The sequence below is a fragment of the Oncorhynchus mykiss genome, chromosome 8 (genome assembly GCF_057628025.1).
Source record: "Oncorhynchus mykiss isolate SJ-2025 chromosome 8, ASM5762802v1, whole genome shotgun sequence".
NCBI classification, from domain to species: domain Eukaryota; kingdom Metazoa; phylum Chordata; class Actinopteri; order Salmoniformes; family Salmonidae; genus Oncorhynchus; species Oncorhynchus mykiss.
The window spans coordinates 51,450,877-51,477,766 of record NC_143029.1 but is presented as its reverse complement, the minus strand read 5'-3'; the positions used below and the strand labels follow the sequence as shown (position 1 = coordinate 51,477,766).

The 26,890-nt window shown below is 43.3% G+C and overlaps 2 protein-coding genes across 5 annotated transcripts in view; one reads left to right on the top strand and one right to left on the bottom strand.

Annotated features, from left to right (window-relative positions):
* Window positions 1–11,451, top strand: part of LOC110530016 (KN motif and ankyrin repeat domain-containing protein 4) — a 48,032-nt gene extending 36,581 nt beyond the window's left edge. For both annotated transcript variants that reach the window (XM_090181865.1, XM_021612772.3), the window contains exons 4-10: window positions 1,174–1,249; window positions 1,492–1,854; window positions 2,099–2,183; window positions 5,987–6,206; window positions 6,458–6,600; window positions 8,579–8,779; window positions 9,909–11,451. In XM_090181865.1, coding sequence (XP_090037991.1) covers window positions 1,174–1,249; window positions 1,492–1,854; window positions 2,099–2,183; window positions 5,987–6,206; window positions 6,458–6,600; window positions 8,579–8,779; window positions 9,909–10,007 — 1,187 coding nt within the window. In that variant the 3' untranslated portion in view covers window positions 10,008–11,451. The remainder of the gene's footprint in view (window positions 1–1,173; window positions 1,250–1,491; window positions 1,855–2,098; window positions 2,184–5,986; window positions 6,207–6,457; window positions 6,601–8,578; window positions 8,780–9,908) is intronic.
* A 4,644-nt stretch (window positions 11,452–16,095) lies between these two features.
* Window positions 16,096–26,890, bottom strand: part of LOC110530017 (low-density lipoprotein receptor-related protein 8) — a 186,159-nt gene continuing 175,364 nt past the window's right edge. For 2 of the 3 annotated variants that reach the window (XM_036985560.2, XM_036985561.2), the window contains 5 exons: window positions 24,305–24,446; window positions 23,103–23,255; window positions 20,863–21,159; window positions 18,473–18,541; window positions 16,096–17,101 (listed from right to left, as the gene is read on the bottom strand). In XM_036985560.2, the coding sequence (XP_036841455.2) occupies window positions 16,755–17,101; window positions 18,473–18,541; window positions 20,863–21,159; window positions 23,103–23,255; window positions 24,305–24,446 (1,008 nt within the window). In that variant the 3' untranslated portion in view covers window positions 16,096–16,754. The remainder of the gene's footprint in view (window positions 17,102–18,472; window positions 18,542–20,862; window positions 21,160–23,102; window positions 23,256–24,304; window positions 24,447–26,890) is intronic. The other variant, XM_090181864.1, reaches the window with a different exon arrangement.

The following is a 26,890-nucleotide window of genomic DNA, read 5'->3' as shown; positions in this document are numbered from 1 at the left end:
TACTTTCTTCACGCATTTTTTATTTTTTTTTATATTCGTAAGAAAATCTGTCGCCATTTGGATGGAAACCTAGTTACTGGCACTCAGATTTTTTCCCAGACTCCTTAAAAAAAGTGAATTCCAATGTTTATTTTATAGTGCAGGGCTCTTTTCTGTCTTTCATAAGTTATTATATATATATATATATTCCGACTCATTGGAATGAGTCTAACTGTAACACAATCCATTCCCAGTGTTTTTGTTTTACTCCATTCACGTCATGCCAGCACATTTCACTCATAGCTTTGAGCTATTTCTCCATCTATCCTGAAAGACCAGGTCCGATATGCGAGTCAATGGCGGAAATTCACTGTGCGCAAATTCCATTGCCAATTTAAAAGAGACCACTTTCAGACAACTTGATTTTCCTTTCTCAAATTGAGACCCACAATTTGCTATGCAGTGTAAATTGATGGTTGTAGTTAGTCTGGCTTTATGCATTATAGTTATTTTTTTTATTGATGACTGTAACTCTTCCTTACTGTTTGTACTTAAGGATTTTTGTTTTTGCCATACTGGAATGCCCTGACTCAGTCCTAGGAGACTGAACCAGCACCAGTACTTCCCATTTCTTCCTTTCTTCTAAAATGAGAGCAGTTTTGGTCATAATTACAGGGAAACTATTTCGTTCTCATGCAAAGAACAATTCGAAGCTGCTATGGAAAGAACTCACCAGACCCATTTGTTTCATTAAAGCAGGGAAATGAACCGAAATGCAGTTTATATATAGTTATCATCCAACTTGAAGAAAAAAAACTCCACTCAAAAACAATATTTTTCAAAAGACGAAACAACTAATACCAACAGATAGTTTTTGACTAGAGTTTCACTTGAATTGATCGTCATCAATGCCTCCCATTGTGATTAGGCTACCAACCATGTAAAATGGAGTATGTCTACAGACTTTCTATCTCATTGTCTATGTCTTGTTGGCCTCCTCATCGTCCTCTTATACTGAGGTTGGTCCTACTTAGCAAAGCATCTACAATTCTGTAGCTTTTTATAAAGGGTTCATTCAGCCTTCAGTTGTGGTTGTTGTGGTTGTTTAGCTGTTTTTGTATTCAAAGTGGGAGAGTGTGATTTAACAGCTCCAGCCTTAAAATACGATCGTCCTCCGTCTTTTTTCTCTCTTAGCCCCGAAATCTATCATGAGGAGAAATGGCGGTGCTCAGATGTCAAAGAACCTCCACTTTACGGGTGTGAACAGCGGGTAAGACACAAGGCTCCTGCTGTTTATTGTTGACAAATAACTAACTTGAGCATCGCCCTTTGAATTTATGACCAACTTATGGCTAACCCTGAAGATTTCACTGTGCAGCAACACTAATTTTGTACTGTCTGCGTTCAGCTACAGTATAAAAACCATCATGATGGCTATAATGGGCAAAGCACATTGGTTCATAATGACACTGTAGTGTCTGATTTTTCTTTTTTTTTTTTACACGTGTTTAGCTTTGAAACAACACCAAATGAGGATTTGGACAGTAAGAGCCATGAGAATGTGGACATCTCCGACCTACACCAACAGCCAGAAGGACAACTCCACCCTGGGGAGATGGTGGAGAAACCTGCAGAACACGGTGGTTCCAACCATGGAGACCAGAAAGAGGGAGACCCAAGTCAAGAGATGATGGAAGGAACCGATCCAATGGACCAGACTACTCAATATGTACAACCAGACTCACGTACAGATAGTGGTGAAAATCTGAAAGCTGGAGAACCAGAAAAACAGGCCAAGATAGACACCAACAAAGAGGAACCTATGGAGGCAGAACCAGACCCAAACAGAGATTCCAAACATGAACTGAAAGACAGGTGAAGGGAACTGAGTATAATCTTTATATATCTTTTTGTTCATGAATAATACAAATTTGAGGATTTGCCAGTTAACATTTGGGCATATTTATTTAGCAATTGTCACATTTTGAAGAGTGACCAATTTTTTTGTCAGACTATGTCAAAAAACACAATATTTATTAGAATTTATTGATGTTAGTGAGAGTATATGAATATTGCTGGAAATCCAACTCATGGGACTAATGATTGTCTTTCCTCATAGGGACACGGTAGATGGAGAGTTCATAGCAGCGTGTAATTTCCTCAAAGATCACATGGACAACATGGATAACCCCAATGATGAAATGGTACGCATGGTACAGCAATACACTTAAACATAGGCACAACCTAATTACACAAGTGTTATTCGAAAGCTCTGTGAATATCTGTTAAGATAGACTAGGCACTACCAAACACAGTGTCTTAAAAAGGTGAGCACAATTTGTGACCGCATCCTTTTTCATTTATTGAACGGAAGAGGATTGTTATGCACCTCCTTTCTTTCTCTTATTTCACCTATATTTAACCAGATAAGTCAATTGAGAACCAATTCTCATTTACAATAGTGACCTGGCCAAGAGGCATAACATCGCAACAGTGAACAGGACAACACAAAATAACACAACAAGTAAATAAAAACCCAGTATACAGAGGAAAGGTAAGAAATGTTCACAGTGGGAGCAGAACACAGCAGACTTAATGATCAGCAGGTACATTGATCAGATAGCAGCTCAGTTAATATGTTTTTGAAGGAGTGTGGTGGGATGAATGTGTCAAGATTGAGGGTCGTTTGCAGCTCGTTCCAGTCATTGGCGGCGGAAAAATGGAAGGAATGACGGCTAAAGGATGTGCGGGCTTTGGGAATGACCTGTGTGATATACAGTGCCACATTTAATTGTGTTACAAAGTGGATTCAAATGGATTTAATAGTATTTTTTGTTGTTGTAAAGAATCTACACAAAATACTAACGTCAAAGTGGAAGAGAAATTCGAACAAAAAATATAGTTGTTGCATAGTTGCACTGAACAAAAATATAAATGCAACATGTAAAGGGTCGGTCCCATGTTTCATGAGCTGAAATAAAAGATCCCAGAAATGTTCCATACACGCAAAAAGCTTGTTTCTCTCAGATGGTGTGCACAAATTTGTTTTCATCCCTGTTAGTGAGCATTTCTCATTTGCCATGATAATTCATCCACCTGACAGGTGTGGCATAGCAAGAGGCTGATCATTACACAGGTGCACCTTGTGCGGGGAACAATAAAATGCCACTCAACAATGCCACAGATGTCTCAAGGTTTGAGGGCGTGTGCAATCGGCATGCTGACTGCAGGAATGTCCACCAGATAATGTAATGTTCGTTTCTCTACCATAAGCTGCCTCCCATGTCTCTTTAGCAAATTTGGCAGTAAGTCCAACTGGCCTCACAACCGCAGACCACATGTATGGCGTCGTTTGGGTGAGCGGTTTGCTGATGTCAACGTTGTGAACAGAGTGCCCCATAATGGCAGTGGGGTTATGGTATGAAAAGTCCAAGGCAACACAGCAGACTCAATGGGCAAGCATACGCTACGGACAACAAACACAATTACATTTTATCGATGGCATTTTGAATACACAGAGACGCAGTGACGATATCCTGAAGCCCATTGTCGAGCCATTCATCCACCACCATCACCTCATGTTTCCGCATGATATTACACAGCCCCATGTCGCAAGGATCTGTACACAATTCCTAGAAGCTGAAAATGACCCAGTTCTTCCATGGCCTGCATATTCACCAGACATGTCACCCATTGAGCATGTTTAGGATGCTCCGGATCGATGTGTATGATAGTGTGTTCCAGTTCCCGCCAATATCCAGCAACTTTGCATAGCCGTTGAAGAGGAGTGGGACAACATTCCCCAGGCCACAATCAACAGCCTGATTAACTCTATGTGAAGGAGAGGTGTGGCGCTGCATGAGGCAAATGGTGTTCACACCTGATACTGACTGTTTTTTTTAAGGTATCTGTGACCAACAGATGCATATCTGTATTTCCAGTCATGTGAAATCCATAGATTAGGGCTTAATGCATTTATTTCAACTCACTGATTTCCTTATATGAACTGTAACAATAGTAACATCTTTGTTGAATTTATATTTTTGTTCAGTGTATTTAGCCTTTGTTAAGCCAAGCCTAAATTATTTCAGGAGTAAAATGTGCCAATAATAATTATGCTGTGGAATATCTATTAAACCACCCAGACACATCAAAGATAGGGTCGTCCTTCTGAACTGAGCTGCAGGTAAGGAATGAAACTGCTTATGGATGTTACCATGAGGCCATTGGTGATTTTAGAACAGCTACAGAGTTGAATAGTTGTGATGGGAGAAAACTAAGGATGGATCAAAAACATTGTAGTGACTTCACAATAATTGCCTAAATTACAGAGTGAAAATAACAATACAAATATACAGAATAAAAATATTCCAAAACATGCATCTTGTATGCAACAAGGCACTAAAGTAATACTGCAAAAAAATAACACAGCAAAGGAATACACTTTTTGGGCTAAATGCAAAGCCTTATGTTTGGGGCAAATTGAATACAACACATCACAGAGTAATTGCCTCCTCATTTTAAAGCATTGTGGTATGCTTGACATTGGCAAATGCTGGAGAGTTTTCCAGTATGAAAGGAAACTGAATGGAGCCAAGCACAGGCTATATCCTTAAAGAAAACCTGCTTCAGTATGTCTTTACAACAGACACTGGGAGAGGAATTCCCCTTTCAGCGGGACAATAACCCACAACACAACGTTGGAGTTGCTTACCAAGAAAAGAGTGAATGTTCCTGAGTGGCCATGTTACAGGTTTGACTTAAATCTGAATGGAAATATATGGCAAGACTTGAAAATTGCTGTCTAGCCATGATCCCCGAAATCTTGACATAGCTTGAAGAATTGCACAATTAAAGCTCTTAGACACTTTCCCAAGAAGACTCACAGCTGTAATTGCTGCCAAAGGTGTTTCTAACATGTATTGACTCAGGGAGCTGAATACGTATGCAATGACTTTTATTAACCATAAAAATAATTTCAAAACATTTTTCTTCCACTTTGACATTACAGAGTCTTTTGTGTAGATTGTTGACAAAAAAGACAATTAAGTCCATTTTAATCCAACTTTGTAACAGAAGTCCAAGGGGTCTGAATACTTTTGCAAGGCACTGTATCTACAGTACCAGAGCGCAGGATGCTATTAGTAGTGGAGATGTTGAGGAGTGAGCTGAGGTAGAGGAGCGACTTGCCTATGAGGGACTTGTAAATAAATTGGTAGCAGTGAGTCTGGCATCGTGTACTGTATGTAATGAGGGCCAGTTGACCAGGGTGCAAAGGTCACAGTGATGAGTGTTGAAAGGGGGACTGGTAACAACCCACTGGGCACACACTGGTTAAATCAACGTTGTTTCCACGTCATTTCAATTAAACCAATGTGGAATAGACGTGGAATTGATGTCTGTGCCCAGTGGGAAAGCGGTTGGCAGTGTGGTAAATGGCGTCTAGTTTATTGAGGGAGGTTTTGGGGGCAAGCCTGTAAACTACATTGCCATAGTCCAGGATTGGCAGGACAGTCATTTTTACAAGGATACGCATGGCAGTGTGGGTGAAGGATGTTTTGTTGAAGTAGAGGAAACCAAATTCTGGATTTAACTTTAGACCTAAGGTGGGTGAAGTGGGTATGGAATGAGAGTGATCAGTCCAGCCATATACCAAGATATTTATAAGTGTCGACATACAGTACTCTAGCTCAGACCCGTTCAGGGTGAGAATGTTAGGAGGGCAGGTAGGTTCCGGTTGAAGAGCATACATCATTTTGTTGGTATTGAGTAGTAGGTGAAAGTCAGATAAAGCAAAGTCAGATAAAGCTGGATGTTGTTAAGGCTATGTTGTAGGGTGGTCAGCACGGACACTTTCATTAGTGCTATTGGCCTCAAACTCTCTATGTGCATTTTCTCTCGGAAATATCCAAGCATTATGAATAGATGTTGCCCTCAGATACAGATCTAGGACTAGCTTACCCTCCATTTTGGGGAGAAAAACGGTCAAATTTCATCTGCTCCCCAGAGGCGGGCTTTGGTGGTGTTGTTCCGAGATTGGTTCCGGGTGGCGGCTGAAGAGGACTCCTTGGCCAATACCGTGTCTGTGTACCTCAGAGAGGTGAGGAAGGCCACGCCCTCGCTCCTCCCCTTCCTTGTTAACATGGCGGACGACAACGGCAACACAGTGCTGCACTACAGCGTATCCCATGCCAACTACCCTATCGTCAGCCTGCTACTGGACACAGGTTGGTACCACTGTGTGTGTGTTATTACACAGCTATGGGGCAATCTAAGGTAAGACAGTGAGTGAGTGAGTGAGTGAGTGAGTGAGTGAGTGAGTGAGTGAGTGAGTGAGTGAGTGAGTGAGTGAGTGAGCATAAACACTTATTGTATGGAATTATGTGTATCTAAATGATTATACATTTGTACTTACGATTCCATATCTAACAAGTTGACATTGTGTATTGAGCATGTGTGTTTGTCCTTCCCCATACAGGTGTGTGTGAGGTGGACCTCCAGAACAAGGCAGGGTACACAACGGTGATGCTGGCCTCCCTAACGGCCCCGGACGGCTCTGGGGACATGGAGGTGGTCCGTAGGCTCATGGAGCTGGGGGACGTCAATGCTCGAGCCAGCCAGGTCACTACCTCTATAACTGCCAAGTACACACCTCATACTTCCTCCTAACACTCTTGTATGGCACATAATGTACTATACGATCAAGTATCTTGGTATTCCAAATGTATAACTGTGTGTTGTCCAAGCGGTTCCATAACACAAAGCAATAGACAAGAATGGCTCCAACAATCCACAGTGGGTGTTACAGAGTTGCCATGATGGTTATAGCTATGAAACATCAAAGTCATGTACAGTAAATTGGACCTGTGCAGTGAGTACTTGTTTTGAATAATAATATATTAACAATAAACTATAAACCATATGAATCCGCACCAAGGGTCTGTCATTCTGCTCACAGAGAGGGTAAAATGGCTTTTGATAAACAGAGGCTTATAGCTCTGCTTTGAAGAGAGGAGATATTGAGTTGACCTTTACAGCTTGCGGCCTGGGTTAGGATGAATCACCTCTGTACCACTGAGAGCAGCGGGAGAAACCGGTAGCCTGGTTACACCAGAATGAACACTGTGCTCACCATTGTTCCAGAGCAGCATTCAGTCTGGTTTAACCAGGCTAAGGTACTGGAGCAGGAATGCCCTTATGTTTCTGGCATGGCTACAGAAGACTGGAGGTTATCGTGAGCTCTCTCCCGCTGCCTGGACCTCTGTCCTCTCATCTCCTCTCACATACAGATAGAGCGTCAATCTTCTCCATGATTGATCAAAAACCAAATTACACAAAAACCATAATAACATGTCTTAACGGACCCATGGGCCGCGCCTAGGGCTGTTGCGGTGGCTGTATTACTGTCACACCGGTAGTCATGAGTCATGACCGCAGTAAAATTCCACGTGACCATCACGGTAATCTTCTCTTCTGCACTCTGGACATGCGTTGGTAGTACCCAACTCGCTAATGACCATCGGGTCGCTAATGGCCTGGTACTCAGGGCTCTACTGTCCCTCTACCCACTCTGACATAAATGCAAAAAAAACACATCAAAGACTATTATCATCAAAACAGTATCATGCTTTTAAAATTCACCTCACTGTGATCAATTTGAAGAAAGAAGTTTAGCAGCAGGTTGAAACGGAGTGGAAAACATGGTCGCTGTGGATGTTGTTTCAAAGCCAAACACAACGAAATGGACAGCGCTTTCTAAGGTGATGATTCATTTAAAAACACCCGTATGCATATTAAGAGTTTATGCATACTCATAGGTATGTTTTGATTTCTAAGACATTCTAAGGTTTGCATCATCATACCCAACTAAAGTTGCCAAATAACTCAAAATCTAGCATATAGGACCTGTTTCAAATGATCACTTTTAGGCTAAACATATCCACATCCTATGCGCACTCTCTCCAGAATGGGATTATATATCCTTTCTATTTTATTCAGCTAAGATCAATTATATTCTTCTTACTATAAAATCCTATAATATAAAATAATGGCACGGGACTTATAAGCATATCTTGTCTGCTAAATGAACCAGCCTACAGCACGGCACATAGCCAGATATAATACAGGAGGCCAACTCATTTTCTGTTCTTTTGGAAACATTTTCTTCACATCATAATGTCTCTTTAGACCTGCCTAAAATAAATTGTGGATTCATTGTGATGGCGTATAGTAAATGGATGAATTCAACTTTGTCAAATGTTCCAAAGACGTGCATCAGCGGCTTGTATGCGCGGAGACCTGGAGACGCTAAACGTGTTTATGTTCATTAACGGTCAATTACCATGAGACCGGAAGTCTTTTGCATAACAATAACCTGCGGACAACATTTCATGACCACCACAGGCCTGGCCTGCATACTTTGTTTCTCTCTCTTTTAAACACACAGTAAAATATTCTCCCATAAGACTGGCCTAAAGATGAACCATCTCACCAGGAATTTGCCACAACTTCCTTATGGCCAGTCAGTTTTAGCTCGGCATATTGAGATGATTCTCCGCTTGGCCCTCCTCATTCCTCTTCCCCATCTCTCTCCCTCCAGGGGGGTCAGACAGCTCTGATGCTAGCAGTGAGACATGGCCGGGGCCTGATGGTGCGTCTGCTGCTACGCTGCGGGGCAGACCCCAATGTCCAGGACCACCAGGGGGCCACGGCCCTCATGTGTGCCTGTGAGAGGGGCCACACACACGTCGCCTGGCTTCTGCTGGAGAGGGCCGAGTGTGACACCAGCCTCACAGACCAGGTGAGTGTTGGATGGATAGACTAGAGAATACACAAACACATGTGCATAGACGCACACACTACACGCATAGTGTGTAGTAGCATCTTAAACAGGTTTTGCCCTGTGCAGTAGGTCAGGATTTGGTATCTGGTGCTAATAGGAAGTCTATGCCTGCAGTATGTCACTGGCTCTCATTGTGCCTGTTGCTATGCACTTTATCATACACACAAACACAGATATGGATGCTCACACACACAACCACACAATCCCCCACCCCCCTGCAGGCCCTCAGTTACTAACCACGACTTCAGGAGTAAGCAATACATCTAACACCCAGACCCTACGCCACCTAGTGGACAAGTATACAAAATACACCCCTGGGGGGGATAAGAGTGCCTCCAAGTATTGCCATTATAAGATTCAAAGTGAACAGGACGTCAGCCCTCTTTTCTCACTAGAATTAGCGCCTTTGCTGAAAGAGCAGCTTAGGCTATTTGAAGCATTTGAAAGCCCAAATACCTTGGTTGCGTCCCAAGTGGAACCCTATTCTCTATGGGCCCTGGTCAAAAGTAGTGGACTAAATAGGAAATAGGGTGCCATTTGGGGGGCATCCCTTGACTCAGCGATTAGCTCGTCGTAGCCCAGTGAGGTTTGCCTCTACAATAGGCTTCATTAATCCACAGAGAGCTAGCAGAGCGTTAGCCAGGCGGTAATGCTCAGCTCACTAAAAAGAGGAGCGGAAAGCTCTCACGATGAAGGGCCTCCTGCCTTGAATTGACACTATCCTAGATGCAAAAGTGTTAATTGTATAAATTCTAATTCACCCGGGAATGTGAACTCTACCGTTCTCTCTCATTTTGTCTATATCACTGTCGTTTAGCATGGTTACATACCTTAGTAGTGTGTGCCAAATCTATCCTCAAGTACCCCCACCCATTCCACTTATTTGATGTATTCTACTACAAGCACACCTGATTCAATTGGTTAACTGATCATCAAGCCCTTCATTAGTTGAATCAGCTGTGTTAGTACTGGAATATATATTTTTTTTAAATGGAGGTACTCGAGCAGAGGTTTGGGAAACACTGCCTTCGCGCATACCTCAAGTGTTGACCTTCTCTGCTTTCTTCCGCCTCTTTTCCTCTTCCAGCGTGGTCGCACGGCCCTCTTCGTGGCCCAGCAGGGGTCCTACGGTGACATCACAGCCCTCATCCAGGCCCACCACACACATGCTGGGACATCTCTCTGAGACCTTGACCCCCCTGTTCCCGTGGATAGGTCAAAGACGCCACAGTGCAAGGAATGTCCAATCCTAAATGGCAACTTATTCCCTACTGTATATAGTGCACTTTTGACTACAATCTAACTAGCTAAGTACATCTAAAAGCTATGGTAGAAAACTGTGTTGGTAGCCTTTTGGCTGTCACTTGACTTCTCCAACACTCACCACTTACTGAGCTCAGCATGTCATGTTAGCATTTCTCACCGACTTCAAGTACTAGGCTCTGGCCAAGAGTAGTGCACTCACTATACAGTAGGGAATAGAGTGCCATTTCAGACACAGCCGAAGATCCCTCACCTCTGCCCGTCTGATTCGGAGGTGGCCCGTCTCTCTTCTCATCTCCATCTTGGGCCACTAAGGTTCAGGTTGGGAGGTCAATATCATTCACTATTCCCAACCATGCTTGGAGTTAGCTCTTCAGTCCACTTCCTGTTCCTGGACAGGAAAACATTTGATTTTAAGACTCTTATGTGCCAGTGGAAGTGTTATTATGGCAAGCGTGCACTGCTCCAAACTTGGAGTGCGATATTGTCTGCTGGTTTTTGTCCTTGCCTATTAAAATTTATCCAGGTTTCTATTCATACCTGGGCAAATAGCAAAGTGGACTCGTCAGCCGAGTTCCACAATGGGAGATTTAAAAACATTTAAAAAACAGCCAAACTGCGGCCCTTGAGACCTCGAGCCGTCTAGCCCCGTGTTATTTTCGAAAATGCATTATTACAGTATATGCTGGACCACCAATGGGTGGATGGGTTGATTGCTCTGCTGGTACTGTATACGTTTCAGTGTCATTATCCCCTGTATGGCATTAGGGGAGTGACAATGTTCTATCTGTGTGTCAACGCCTTTACATCTCTTCACATGGCCTTTATTCTGTGATTGTACGGTGGGGCTTCTATTTTTAATTTCTATTATTTTGACTCCGCCTTACACCATCTCTACCATGTGCAACAGGGAAGAGAGCAACTGTGTTGGATAATATAGAAATCTCAGAGAAATCGAATCTAATTGGTATTCAGGTCTGCACCACTACCCTCTGGGCATTTCATTCAGCTAGAGATAATTATTACAGTAAATAGGCAGTACATTTACATTGATGCTTGTCTGGATTGAACTGTTTCCCACTATCAGCAAAATGTTGCATGTATTTTAAAATATCAGTGCGCTATACTGGTAAAGTTTGTTTCCTTATTATCAAAATCCATTATAGACAAACCAGACAGTGGATTTCTCTACTCATTTTGTATGCATTACTCTTAAAGCTAAGCAAAATTGCTGACATATGACAGTTTTAATTAAATGTCTGATGTTTTTGCCAATGATTTTGTATTGATATGGGGCAAAACACATGACATCCATTGTACTCTGTCTATGTAATGACATAAATGGCCAGCGGATGGCGCTACTTTTCCATTCTGTTATAACTGCATGCATGCAATGAATGCTGTCCTGACTGAATGTCTTTCAATTCAGACACTACATTCTGTATGTACGGGATTAGGAGGTATACAATCCCTTTGTAATATGACACACAATTCTTTCTGGTGAGTGCTACTCATTGGTAGCAGTGCATCTGCATAAGGTGAGTCCGCCCCCATGAAATGCCAAAATGCTTTTAGCATTTACGAAAAGCTCCAATCCATTACTAGTATTATAATAACCATACAAGCATTCAAAGTAATCCACCTTGCGCTTACACTTTGAAATACAATGCCCTGTCAGCCATAATAGATTATATGAATTCTTGGTACTGGACCAGTAGGTCTCATTCTCTATGCTGGTATGTGTATGTATGTGTGAGGCTTGGCTGCATGGAGAGATGGAAATTGTGTGTGAGAAATAAGACTGAGATAGAGGCAGTGTGTGTGATAGTGAAAGAGAGAGTGTGTGTGCACGTGATTGGCTTTATCGCCATGGCAGCAAAGCCCCACAATTCCCCATGGGATCCCCAGGATTGCCTGTTGCTGTCTGTCACACTGACCCCACGCCTGCAGTGTTGCATCCCCATCACACAAAGAAGAGACTGAGTCAGCAATATACTGTATCTATTACAGCCACACACACACACACACACACGCTCGCTCGCACATAAGCATGCAAGCACACCAACACACAACCACACACACTTCCATCCCTGTTACGGAATCCAACAACAACTGCAAAACCACATAAATATAAAGAGAGACATACTGCATGTCATTTATATTCATACGGTATCTGGTGTGTGTGTGATGCATCACTGTCACAGTAGGATGAAGAGCTCCATCCTCTCCCTCATCCCCAACCAGTGTTTACTGGGCTCGGATTTAAGGTGTCCATCTGGGCTCTAGTCTGGAGGACCAACATCTGTGACCCCTATGCATCCTGCATGATTTCCTGTTTAAATGGGGATCATAAAGGAACTATGCAGATGAATGGTGATTTGAACTTTTCGGGCTGTCAAATGGCTGCCTCAAAAGTTAACATCCTCGTGGAATGAGACCATTTTTGCTAGTTAGCAACGATGCGGAGTCTGTGACTTGGTTTGCTCGCGGCCGCTCCAACTCCCTGCTCTTGAATTACACACCTGAAATGTCCAGTGTCTTCCGCCAGCTACGCCATTTTAACAGAAGGCATCGCAAATGGACTACTCTATAACTACAGTGCAGACGCAGTCCACATAAGACCGTGCCGAAAGTCCCAGAGATCCTTGGTCAGTCTAATGTATTTGGGTGTCTCGATAGGTGCTCTTGACAGAAATGATGTCTGTAAACATATGAAGATACAAATATTAAGAGAAGGAGATGGGAGATTTCTAAAAAAAAGACACCGGGAAGAGATTTGCAATAAAGTTTTATATACCAATATATAGATATTTAAGAACAACTTCATGAAATAATAAAAAGGTGAGCGAGACCGGTTTTGTCAATTCTGGGTGCAGATGTTCTTATTTGCATGTTCCAGAAGTTGCTTGAAAAGAAGCCATCTCCCACAGCAAAACAGCAGTACAACAAAGAGAGAGAAAAAAAGGCACCAGAAAACAAATCGTTCATATTATAAAACACTGGGCTTGAGAAACAATGAGATACGGGGAGATATTGAGGAGGAACCACGTTGTATTACTTGTACTGATAAAGAAGTACACATTTGGAAAGAGAAAAGGTTATCAAATGAAGCAAGACCAAGTAACAACACAAAACACTTGGGCGGATAATTCATATTTCGTACAATCAGGGAATGCAGTGCTCTTTTATACAAATAAATTAATATGCTGTCATCAACACTTTATTCTCATCTAAAATCTTATGTACATATTTTTCTTTTACAGAATTGTATAATACTTTATCAAAAACTGGTTTGCAATATGAAAAGGTATTTACAAATCATGATTTCAAAAAACACCCTCGCAGCTACTCCGGTCCCAAGAACATACATACTGTACTCACATGCACTCATTCTGACAAACATGCGCACACACACACACACACACACACACACACACACACACACACACACACACACACACACACACACACACACACACACACACACACACACACACACACACGCACACACACACACACACACACACACACACACACACACACACACACACACACACACACGCGCACGCACGCACGAGTACGCACACGTTCTCTCATGCAACACACACAATACAGAAGGCATTCTGAGAGGGCTGGGCAACAAAAAGTGTACAAAACGTTTCCAATATGGCTGTGAAATGAACACAAATACTCACACACACGCATAAACACACACACAGGCACACACACATATCCACCCCCACTACACACACCTATTCAATCTGGCTCTTACCAAATCCTATTTCATCCCATCACCGTGATCAACAATACTACAATGGAGGGGACTCAGAAATGTCTATTTTCTGAGCGGATCACCAATGTGCGGGACAGGACAAAAGGAGAGGTGGACAAAAGACAGTTGTGTTTACTGACAGGAGAATCCAACCTGACTGAACCTCATTACTGTTTAAGCCTGTGTCCCAAATGACATCCTTTTCCCTACATAGTGCACTACTTTTGACCAGAGCCGTATGGGTCCTGGTAAAAAAATAAAAAAAGAGTAGTGTACTAAAAAGGGAATAGGGTGCCATTTAGGAAGCAGGAAAAAAAATCTGCCACAGTGATGCCGGCCACCAAAATGGCTGACAGGGGCCTTTTGTCAGCAGTCGACCTCCCACTGACTGAGTGCCTCCTATATGAAAGCTCACATTGACATCTTTTCAAAGAATGAAGACAGGGGCATGGATGTTTGTGTTCGCGTGTCTGGTGTGTGTGTGTGTGTCTGGTGTGTGTGTGTGTGTGTGTGTGTGTGTGTGTCTGTCTGTCTTTAGGGTGAGTGTAATGCTTGTGTTTGTGAAGGGCGAGTGATTATGTATGCTGTGTGTAAATAGTATCTTCTAGTGCAAGTTAATGTTTCTGTAGTTCCGTCCAATTTATGGAGTTCTGCCCTTGAGCTGTTCTTGTCTATTAATGTTCTGTATTATGTCATGCTTCATGTTCTGTGTGGACCCCAGGAATAGTAGCTGCTGCTATCTCAACAGCTAATGGGGATACTAATAGAATACCCCTGTGTGTGATCTCTTGAGGGTGAGTGACTGTGTGTGTGTTGTACTGACAAAGTGAGTAGATAAAGGGGAAATAAAATCAACAATAACAGATGACAAATTCACCTGTGGCCATGGAAAACAGCTAAAAAGAGGAGAGGAGAATAATAGCCTAAATTATTCACCTCAGTACAACAACCCTCTAATTGCTTTTCTCAAACTGTTAGCTAAGCATTAGCCTGGTAGCCATTAGCCATATCTGGTTCTGCTTTAGCCTAGTTAAACATTAGCCTTCTAGCTAGCTAATTCTGCTCTAGCCAACTCTGTTCTCATTATCATAGCTAAAGGCTGGTTTTTAGTCCATCTATTGAGATGTTGTTGCAGTGATATCATCTAAATTATATTTACAAACGTGGTTTGTTTGTATAAACACAAAGTTGACATCATGAGCATTATATTGTCACGTGATAGTGACTTACATTCTATCCCTCGTATAAATGAGAAAACAAGGAGGAAGCCGCCTTTCTCCTGAGAAGAGATTAATATTTGTTTGTTTGATTTCTCATACTCACACCTAGTCTGGAATTAGATTGACTAGATAGCCAGCTCAGCTAAAGTCAGTTTAATTACAGGTTGAATTAAGCTGGCTACCAATTGCTAACCAGGATTTTTTTGTTGTTGAGAAACTTTGGAGTCTTCACTCCCAACGGCAAAGAGACAAGGGTGCTCCATAACTAAACTTAACATATGCTCTACAAAAAATACAGTCGTCCATAATATTAAATGTATGTATATTCTGTATGCTAATGCAAGCTAGCTAGCTGTCAATCAGGCGTTTGGAATTTATTGTCATGGTTATGTAGCGCCAGTGGCTCTATCTACTCGTGACAATGGACACTGTGGCAGGGTCAAAGTAGAACCGTTTTCACCGTAGTGATGATCTACAGACAGTCAGCCTGAGTATAAATGAAATGTAGTTTTGACCAGCAATACTTGCCGCATTCTAATTGTCTAGAGACATGTCGTAGACACACACAAAAGCCTTAACACGGATACTGTTAGCCACTAGCTAGACGTCTTCACTGGGCCTAAAAATCCAGCCTACCGTTAATTACTACAAAGGCTTCTCTCGCTAAGCCTTACGCTTTCTTTTGGATCCCAAAGCTGCCACAAAACTTTCCCAAAGCTGCCACAAAACTTTCCCAAAGCTGCCACAAAACTTTCTCAACGACCCTTTGCCCCGCTTGTCCTCTTGTAGCCTTTTAGGTTCAATAAGGATAACGTCAAAGAAGAACTGTAGAGAGTAGGTACACACACCTAAGTACACACACACACACCTAAGTACACACACACACACACACACACACACACACACACACACACACACACACACACACACACACACACACACACACACACACACACACACACAACAACCTCTCTCAAACCTTTCACTCCACTCCAAGACAAAAGCCCTGACCAGAATAACAAAACACCATGACATCTTTAATAATCGTGAGGTGAACGATAAAACGTGTTGAATTAATAGCTTAAAACTATACAGATTGTCCCATCAACTAAGGTGCTGCCCTCATTTTAAACCTCCCCCTAAAAAGCCAGACAATGAGGATCCACCAGGGATATAACATGGAGAGCATAGATTTATAAAGTCAAGGGCAAAATGACTCTCTTGGAACTCCTCTCGGCCTTAAACGTGAGACAGATAGCACAGCTCAATACTGCTGAAATTGATCAAAAGTGGATGAAAAACATCCAGAATTGGTGTCGACTCAGCTGCAACTCAAGTCCAGTGATCTAAATTCAATTGATTCATAGAGAATTCAAGAACTGAATTGACAGGAATTCAAACCGAACCAACCCCAACTCTGACATAACATAAATAAACCTTAGAAAGTGTCAAACTGTCAATTTTGTGTGATGAATTGGCACAGCATGGTCCCGAATGGCTGGATGTGACGAGAACATCATATGTCCATCCCTTGAACAGACTCAGTGAGTGACCCCTGACCTTGGTACTGTGTGTGTGTGCATGTGTGTATGTGTGTGCGCCTGAGCAGCGGCCATCTTGAAAATTAACCCCCTGAGCAGCCATTTAGTCTAGTCTCCATCCTCCCACTTTGCCCACCTCACTTAGCCGTAGTGGACAGCATAGGCTGCTCCGTGTACCAGTGAGTCCCCGGGTCGGGCATACTGCCACCCAGTGGTAGAGCGATAAACTGAGGGCATGTATTTCCGCCCCCGCCGACTACGCCACACCCCACTCCAACTGGGTACGGGTGATGCCCGTGCTGGCCGCTCATGCCACTGTCCGTCCGTCCGATGTGAATCTCGTCCTCTTCGCCCTCGCCTGTGGTCTTGCGGTAAACGGGGTTGTCAAAGTTCATACTCTTGGTAGAGTTTACACGATAGTTCCGCCAAACCAGGTAGACGCCAGTGCAGAGCAGACCGAAGACCACTGTGGCAACAATAGGAACTGCATGCGTTTAACACACAGTGGCAGGGGGAAGGGATGGGGGGACACAGGGAAGATGGAGGAGTGTTAATGTTGTCGGACCATGAGCATCGTGAGATGACAGGCACAGAGCGGAAGTATAGCAAATCAAGACATGCGGGTGGACAGAGGGGGAGGGGACGGAGTGAACTGGCCTTTTGCTGGGGATTTCTGTGCTAGGCTTGGTGGATCAATTGACATTATGATCAGGGAATAATCTCATAACTTCGAAGAGCATGGTTTGTAGGCAGGTAGCCATATAGTTGTCACAGAACTTCTGGAGGCAACTAGGGTATGTGTACCCATGACCCCAAGCCAAGCCAGATGGGAAATTTCTGAGAGATCTTGGCAAAACTGAGCTTGAGGCAGTATTCATAAAAAACAGTGGGAATTTGGACTTTTGGGCAGTGAAGTACGGTTTGTAACAGAGGAACCACAACTGTCCAGCACACTTCCAGCAAGCTCATAAAACTGAGAATTTACTATAATCTTTTGGTGTTGTATATTTGACTAATACATTTAAGTATTGAGCGAGAAGTGTGTCTGGAAGCTAACACGACTGAATTAGCTACTTCAATATAATATTTATATTATATTTATATACTTAATGCAGATGAGAGGCGTTGCCAGGTGAAGGGGGGCAACCCAAAAATTGCTGGGTTATTTAGACTGATTGGCTAATTCCCCGCTGACCTGTGTGCCCATCACCCTTGTCATTAGAAGGGCAGGAGAGATGGGCATTTCCCAAATGCCTTCAATATGCGGTCAGCGCCCCCAAAAAAGAAGAGTAGCATAGGGTTGTGTTAAAAAATAAATAAGCGTTTCTTATTGGACAAATCCATGTACTCCCCCACTGTTTCAGTCAGTATTATTCCATTTGGAATGCGTGTTTTCTGACTGCTTGCAATAATATATCCAAACAAACCCGCCAGCCACCATGGTTGTTTTGGTTGGAACGCACCCAACACACAATAAATGAATGGATATGCAGTGGCAGAATGTCAAGACACAGACACACAATGGTTTCTGAGTGGCCATGTCTCTAGGCATGGTCCCTCTGGTCCAAACTGAACCAGGATCAGTGGATAGTGTAGACAATAGACTAAATATAGCAAGCTTGGGTTCAAATCCTATTTGAAATAATTGTAACTACTTTTATCTATGCCTGATTGAACATACCTGGCTTAATGGACCCTCCACCTGGCACTCTAGGCAGGCTAGGGCAAACACTCAAAGTATTTGAACGATTTAAAATACTATTTGAACCCAGGCATAGTAGGGAGTAGACTAAATATAGCCGGTCAGACAGGAGAAGCAGCCCCTGTGGGGTACAGATAGAGGACATGTACTTACCTATAGGGATGACTACTCCCAGAACTGCCACTGTCAGGTTCTCCCCCAGGAGAAAATGCTCACTTCCAGCTACAGAGGAGGCGGCATGGAGGCAAGAGAAAGAGAGAGGGACATAGGAGTGAGAGGGGAGAGAGAGAGGAGTGGGGGAGACAGATGGTTAAAAAAAAGAGTAAGGATGACAAAGGAGAGAGAGAGAGTGAGAAAAACCGATAGGGAGTGTCAGAGAAGAAAATAAAAGTGGGGAGAGAGAGAGCGTGGTTAGCCCTGCTATTAGGTGTGTGTGCGTTTGGAACAGGGTTTCCATTAGGAAAATGTGGCACCAGACAACGTGACCGGGAAGATTGTAATTTACCGGCCATTTGAGAAATGTACCAGACCCATACGGATTGGGTTTGTAACCCATTAGGGTGTCCACCCACGGTGCTCAGGAATCCCATTTTGATTATGGTAAGACATCTTAACAGAACATGCAACTCCCTGTAATGAAATAGCCGATAAAACGTCAGTTTCTAACATTTGCCAAAATGAAATTCGCAGGAAAACACCATTCCAAAACAGCGCACCTGATGAGAGCGGTTCCATATGTGAGAGAGATGAACATCTCTGTTAAAAATTTAGAAAGAGTGGGAATCTAAAGATGAAACAACTTAGGAAAGGAACCATTTGGGGATGTTGGATTTCTGATTCTCTTAATACACCACGTCACCCCCACTAATAAGCTTGAGTCATTTTTTTCCTTCACCTCACGCAGTAAGTCAGCGAAGTCTGTTTTAATAACACCCATTGCGAATTATATTATATTAAAACTATAGTTCCCCAGAGTAGGCTATTGAATTTTCTTTCAACAATCTCCCCCTCAATAGTCACCAATCCTCGGTGTGAAAGAGCAATGTAAGTTACAGGCCTACTGCTGCATTGGCCAATAGGCTGTGAGTTCCATGCGCTCGTTTCTTTAGCTGCCAATGAATCGCGGCGTATCAATGTGTCCATATGGCAGAGGCTGGAGATCTCAAATGAGTTGATTTTTTTACTTTTAGATTGGTATCAATTTAATTCAGATTTTTTTTTTACAATTTACCACATGACAATGATTTTGAGAAACGAAAAATGTGCATATGAAAATCATAAACGGCACGCAGATCGGTAGCAATGGTAGGATAATTGTAAGCTTCCCGGAGCTTGAAATTCACGTGCCGCCAATGAAGTCTTAATAAAATAATTGCCTCCACGTTTCTATAGTCGGATTTCTGGCAATAAGCAACTTTGAAGCAAGGTAAGACATCATCATAATATGAAATAAAACATTCAGGTTTCAAACCATTAAGTATGTTTTCAGAACGCATACTGTCTCCAGCTCACATTACAAAGCGGTGGGTGACTCGCTGATAGCCTGTCGCCTGCACTTGAATGGTGAATGGGGAGGCGAGCTTCAATTACCAGTTCAGAAAACAAAATAGTAGCTTTTTTAAATTGTGCACCAAAACTGTTTTTAACAGGCGATTGCATTTAGAATTGTTGCGCAATGAATGGGCTTATAAAAGCGCATGTTGAGGAGCTGCAGGAGAAATCCCGCTCAAAATAGGCTCTATATGCTGTGCGTGTGATTGTTGTGTTGAATAAATAACATACATGACAACTAGCGAAAATACACACACAGGCCAATTGAATTATTAAAAAGTATGCAAATGAACCTATAGATCAAACGTATTTCCATTGACTGGTATTTCTATCAATTAATAAAAAGCATTATTTTGCATTGGGCAACACTGTTTTGGGGGGGGGGGCTTTTGCCAGGTAACAGAAACCCTGGTTTGGAAATGAAGCAGTATTTGGCAGGAGACAAAGAGGTGGTGGAAGAGGCTACGTTTTATCAGATAACACTCGGGCTGTGCCCAAAATGACACCCTATTCTCTATATAGTGTGCTATATGCCCTGGTTAAAAGTAGCGCATATAGGGAATAGAGTGCCATTTGCTCCCATAATGTCCAGGAAATAAATAGATGGTTTCTGAAATATGATCATGTAAAATTCAGGTGAACTGGTCATTGTTTCGCTGTAAACTGCTGGAAATCACACTTCCATGCTAATAGCTGTAGGTAATTACTTCAAATAATGTCCCCCTCTCCCTCATTGTCCTAACCAGTTCCAAATCTGACAGGAGGGCTAGAACACCAACAGGTCTACAAAGAGCTGGTTTCTGAAATATTAAATATTGCGATCTTGCTCAAGAACTGTAGGTAATTACTACAAATTCATGTCAATTAAACATAGTACACACAGATACATATCAGGTACACACACACACACACACACACACACACACACACACACACACACACACACACACACACACACACACACACATTGATGGCCACTTGATGGCACTTACAGTGGTGAGAGAGATTGCTGTCCTCCTTGATGACATTAGTGTCCCCAGACCCTACTGTGGTGGAGGTGGTGTGATCCAAACGCCGGCCATCTTTCTCCTTCACCTCTGCCCCAGGTTTGGCGATGAGGAGGAGTTCTGGGGTGCTGGAGGGGGCGGGGGTGAGGTGGCGGACCCCGGCATCTGCCTGGGACAACCCAGAAGTGGAATGGGAGTCCTCTTTGTCCTCCTCGATACTTGCCGTGATGATGGCTACCGAGCCGGTGGGGAATGGCGACGGTGTGGTAATAGTCTCATTTGCTAAAAGAACAAGGAAATACAATTAGTTACATTACATCCTTGTATGTATGCCATATCAACTATATGTAGCTGTTTTACAAGATTAGAATAGTAAGATCATCATAATAGAGTTTTACTCAATCAAACCTCAACTATAGAAAACTCCCGATGGCGCCGGAAGTACATTACATGACCAAAAGTATGTGGACACCTGCTCATCCAACATCTCATTCCAAAATGATGGGCATTAATATGGAGTTTGTCCCCCCTTTGCTGCTATAACAGCCTCAACTCTTCTGAGAAGGCTTTCCACTAAATGTTGGAACATTGCTACGGGGACTTCCTTCCATTCAGCCACAAGAGCATAAGTGAGGTCGGGCACTGATGTTGGGCGATTAGGCCTGGGTCGCAGTCGGCATTCCAATTCATCCCAAAGGTGTTTGATAGAGTTGAGGTCAGGGCTCTGTGTCGGTCAGTCAAGTTCTTCCACACCAATCTCGACAAACCATTTTTGTATGGACCTCGCTTTGTCATGCTGAAACAGGAAGAGCCTTCCCCAAACTGTTACCACAAAGTTGGAAGTACAGAATTGTCTAGAATGTCATAGTATGCTGTAGCGTTAAGAATTCCATTCACTGGAACTAAGGGGCCTAGGCCAAACAATGAAAAACAGCCCCAGAACATTAATCTTCCTCCACCAAACTTTACAGTTGGCACTATGCATTGGGGCAGGTAGCGTTCTCCTGGCATCCGCCAAACCCACATTTCTCTGTCGGACTGCCAGATGGTTAAGTGTGATTCATCACTCCAGAGAACGTGTTTCCACTGCTCCAGAGTCCAATGGCGGTGAGCTTTACACCACTCCAGCCTACGCTTGCCATTGCACATGGTGATCTTAGTCTTGTGTGCGGCTGCACGGCCATGGAAACCCATTTCATGAACCTCCCGACAAACAGTTATTGTGCTGACGTTGCTTCCGAGGCAGTTTGGAACTCGGTAGTGAGTGTTGCAACAGACAATTCTTTACACGCAATGTGCTTCAGCACTCTGTGAGCTTGTGTGGCCTAACACTTCATGGCTGAGCTGTTGTTGCTCCCAGACGTTTCCACTTTACAATAACAGCACTTAACAGCTGACCGGGGCAGATCGAGCAGGGCAGAAATTTGATGAACTGACTTATTGGAAAAGTGGCATCCTATGACGGTGCCATGTTGAAAGTCAATGTCTGTCTATGGAGATTGCATGGCTGTGTGCTCGATTTTATACAACTGTCAGCAACGGGTGTGGCTGAAATAGCCGAATCCACTAATTTGAGTATGTCCACATACTTTTCTATTTGAAGCGAGCCATATTGCTGTATGGGGCTGAATGGCACCAAAAAATTGCTAAGGATCATAGAGAAAATGAACGGAACTATCAAAGGATCATGGTCGATGTAGTCATTTTAATCCTGCCTGAGAGACATGTGCAAAGAGCGTGCATGAGGGCGAGCCTCCTCGTAGCCTACCGGCCTGTGATTGGTCTGTCAGCATGTGGTTCTGTGTTACGACAAATGCAGTAGTCAGAATGGATCAATATTTAAATTAAATATTGTAGCGAACTTTAAAATAATTCACAGTGGGGATCGAACTTGATCATAATAAACCAAAATAGGGGTCTAAAAATACATTTTCGCCTTTCTGGCGATCGTAATTTACATAGGCTTTCTAGGGCAGACCAAGGCTTTTGGCACTGATAGGTTGCTACGCAGTAGCTGACCAGCAGAGGTCGTGACTCCTCACTCCAGATCGGATACCGGGGGTCTGCAAATCACACACATCAGTGGAAGCTGGTGTCACTTTGAAATGGAGGACAGGCTCATGGTAATGGTTGGAATGAATGGATGGTACCAAATGAGCCCATCACCCCTTTTCTCCCTCCACCAGCCTCCACTAACAGCCACCCACTGACACACACACTCTCACCTGGCACACAGCCCCGCATGTCGGGCCCCAGGTCCTGTCCTGTGGGGCAGGCGCAGGTGTACTTGGGAGAGTGCTCTGTGATCTGGGGGGCTTTGAGACACAGGTACTCACAGCCACCGTTGGCCTCACTGCCCAAGTTACAGCTGTCTGGGCCTTAGAGAGGGAAATAGAGAAACACACAGTCAGAGACAGAAATACAAAAGGCCGTGTTTACACAGGCACCCCATTCTGATATTTTGCTCAATTATTGGCAAAAGAGCTGATCTGATTGCTCTAAAAATATCAGAATTGGTCTGCCTGTGTAAACGCAGCCAAAGAGACACACAGTCAGAGACTCGTACGCATTGGGGTAAGGAGAGTTTCTCTAGCTGACTTTGACACCAAGCTAGATAAGCTAATAACCAACGTGCCAGGGGAGATCTGAGGAATTCCTTGCTAGTCGGCCTATGCATTGCTTGCTCTTTGGGGTTTTAAGCTGGGTATCTGTAAATCACTTTGCGGCTGCTGATGTAAAAAGGGACTTATAAAATACATTTGAATGATTGATAATCCAGGCAAACTGTTCACTTATTCATATAATAAAAACATGAAACTACATAGTAGTTTCTGGTGTAACTGCACTGTTAAGATACACATGGCACATTTGATCTTTGTACTGTAAATACTAGCTTCTTAATGTAATAATGTGATGGGTCTGTCACATGAGACCAGGGATCAATCTGTGAAGACCAGGTGGAACTAGCGTAGTTTGTGTGTTATATGGCATTTTAGTCATTTAGCAGACACTCTTATCTAGAGCAACTTACGGGAGCAATTAGGGTTAAGTGTCTTGCTCAAGGGGACATCGACAGAGTCGGCTCAGGGATTCGAGCCACCAACCCAACAATCTTAACCGCTAGGCTTCCTGCCGTGTGTGTGTGTGTGTGTGTGTGTGTGTGTGTGTCTCAAAGGATCACAGAGGAAGAATGACTCACACCTTGTGTACTCAGGTAAGGACATGTGTACAGTCATAGGGAGAAGTGTACTAGAAGCATTGCATAACACACACTAGGGACACAGATAAACAACCAGACAACAAGCTCTTTCTTGTTCTTTCTCTCTCTCTCCTTCTCTCTCTCTCAAACACACACACAAAGGTACACCGACAGAACAGAGAAAACAAGTTATTTTTTGCTCTCTCAAACACACACGCACACACACACCTTGGGGCTGTCGGAGTGGGTGGAAGACCACTATGTCGTGGGGGTCGTTGAGGTGCTCGGCCAGTGTGCTGACATCTCGGCCGGTTAGCCTGTTAGCGCTGTACACCGCCTCCCTCTCCCTGTCTGTCCAGTAGATACGGTCCTGACAGGGGGGAGAGAGATGGAAAGAGGGAATAAGAAAAAAGGAGGAGAGGGAAGGAGAGAGGGATAAAGAGTAAGAGGAGGTGGACAGATAAGAGGCAGGAGAAAGGGAGGGGAGGCAATGAATGCACAGTCAATTTGTACGTCAATTAGCATTGTGTATAGGCATCTGTAAAAAATAATGCAGTAGATAGACGGCAGTTTGTCGTCTCTCTCGCCTGATTTATAAAAGGTTGAGCTACCTAGTACAAGACTTTTAAAGCGGCTAGCCAGAGTAAGGACTTTTGGAACATGCTGTTGTGAAAACACATTTGATTGTTAAGACAAAACAGAACGACAGACAGACTGACTTCTCAAGCGATGTTACGTGAATAAGCGCTACTTTTACAGTTAAAACTGTCTAGCCCTCTCTGCAGAAATCCTTGCCGAGATCTCATCAGTGCTACCGTAAAGGGTGAGCATTCTCACTGCTCCTCCGTTGGGAGGTTAAACAAACTCTGACTGCAACCAGACGTCACCTTGTGGTTGTTTATTTCATTATATCCTGTCTGTTTACCGGAACGTTCCCCTAACGTTATCAGCCTTCGGGAAGATGCTGTGCGGAGGAGAGCTGGCATCGTTCCATGGTTGCCATGGGCTTAATCCCCATTAGAGTGCGGCGGCGAGACAGCACATCCTGTGGTACAGAAGTGTGTATAGGGGGAATGTGCGTGAGAGTGTGTCTGCATGTGTGTGTGTGTGTTACAATCCACTTAATAACACTGAAGTAGAGTATGTTTAACAAAAAGCTAACATTGTCAAACAAGGTCAGTTAGAGTAGAAAGACATTTCCTCCTCTCACAAAATGGACAATAAGGAATGTATTATTAACCACCCTCCCGCAGAAGCTTTTTCTTACTGGTCTTACATTTGTAGCAGCTTTCAATAAGAACATATTTTCCCTTTTAGCTACTTACTGCACCAGTGCAACAGAGGATTTGCACTTTTCAAAGTAGAGCTCTACTGTGGATTCAATTGTGCTGTAAAAAGCTCTGCTCCAATCCACCAGCAATGTTAGGAGCGGAGAGTTAGGAGTCTCTTTAGGAATTTGCACAGTGGAATAGGCAGCAGGGTATAATGTCATTACCACAGTGGAATAGGCAGCAGGGTATAATGTCATTACCACAGTGGAATAGGCAGCAGGGTATAATGTCATTACCACAGTGGAATAAGGCAGCAGGGTGTAATGTCATTACCACAGTGGAATAAGGCAGCAGGGTGTAATGTCATTACCACAGTGGAATAGGCAGCAGGGTATAATGTCATTACCACAGTGGAATAGGCAGCAGGGTATAATGTCATTACCACAGTGGAATAGGCAGCAGGGTATAATGTCATTACCACAGTGGAATAGGCAGCAGGGTATAATGTCATTACCACAGTGGAATAAGGCAGCAGGGTATAATGTCATTACCACAGTGGAATAGGCAGCAGGGTATAATGTCATTACCACAGTGGAATAGGCAGCAGGGTATAATGTCATTACCACAGTGGAATAGGCAGCAGGGTATAATGTCATTACCACAGTGGAATAAGGCAGCAGGGTATAATGTCATTACCACAGTGGAATAAGGCAGCAGGGTATAATGTCATTACCACAGTGGAATAAGGCAGCAGGGTATAATGTCATTACCACAGTGGAATAGGCAGCAGGGTATAATGTCATTACCACAGTGGAATAGGCAGCAGGGTATAATGTCATTACCACAGTGGAATAGGCAGCAGGGTATAATGTCATTACCACAGTGGAATAGGCAGCAGGGTATAATGTCATTACCACAGTGGAATAGGCAGCAGGGTATAATGTCATTACCACAGTGGAATAAGGTAGCTGGGTATAATGTCATTACCACAGTGGAATAAGGCAGATGGGTATATGTCATTACCACAGTGGAATAAGGCAGCGGGGTAAATGTCATTACCACAGTGGAATAAGGCAGATGGGTAAATGTCATTACCACAGTAGAATAAGGCAGCGGGGTATAATGTCATTACCACAGTGGAATAAGGCAGATGGTTATATGTCATTACCACAGTAGAATAAGGCAGCGGGGTAAATGTCCTTACCACAGTGAAATAAGGCAGCTGGGTAAATGTCATTACCACAGTGGAATAAGGCAGATGGGGTATATGTCATTACCACAGTGGAATAAGGCAGATGGGTATATGTCATTACCACAGTGGAATAAGGCAGCGGGGTAAATGTCATTACCACAGTGGAATAAGGCAGATGGGGTATGTGTCATTACCACAGTGGAATAAGGCAGTGGGTTATATGTCATTACCACAGTGGAATAAGGCAGTGGGGTATATGTCATTACCACAGTGGAATAAGGCCGCTGGGTATATGTCATTACCACAGTGGAATAAGGCAGCAGGGTATAATGTCATTACCACAGTGGAATA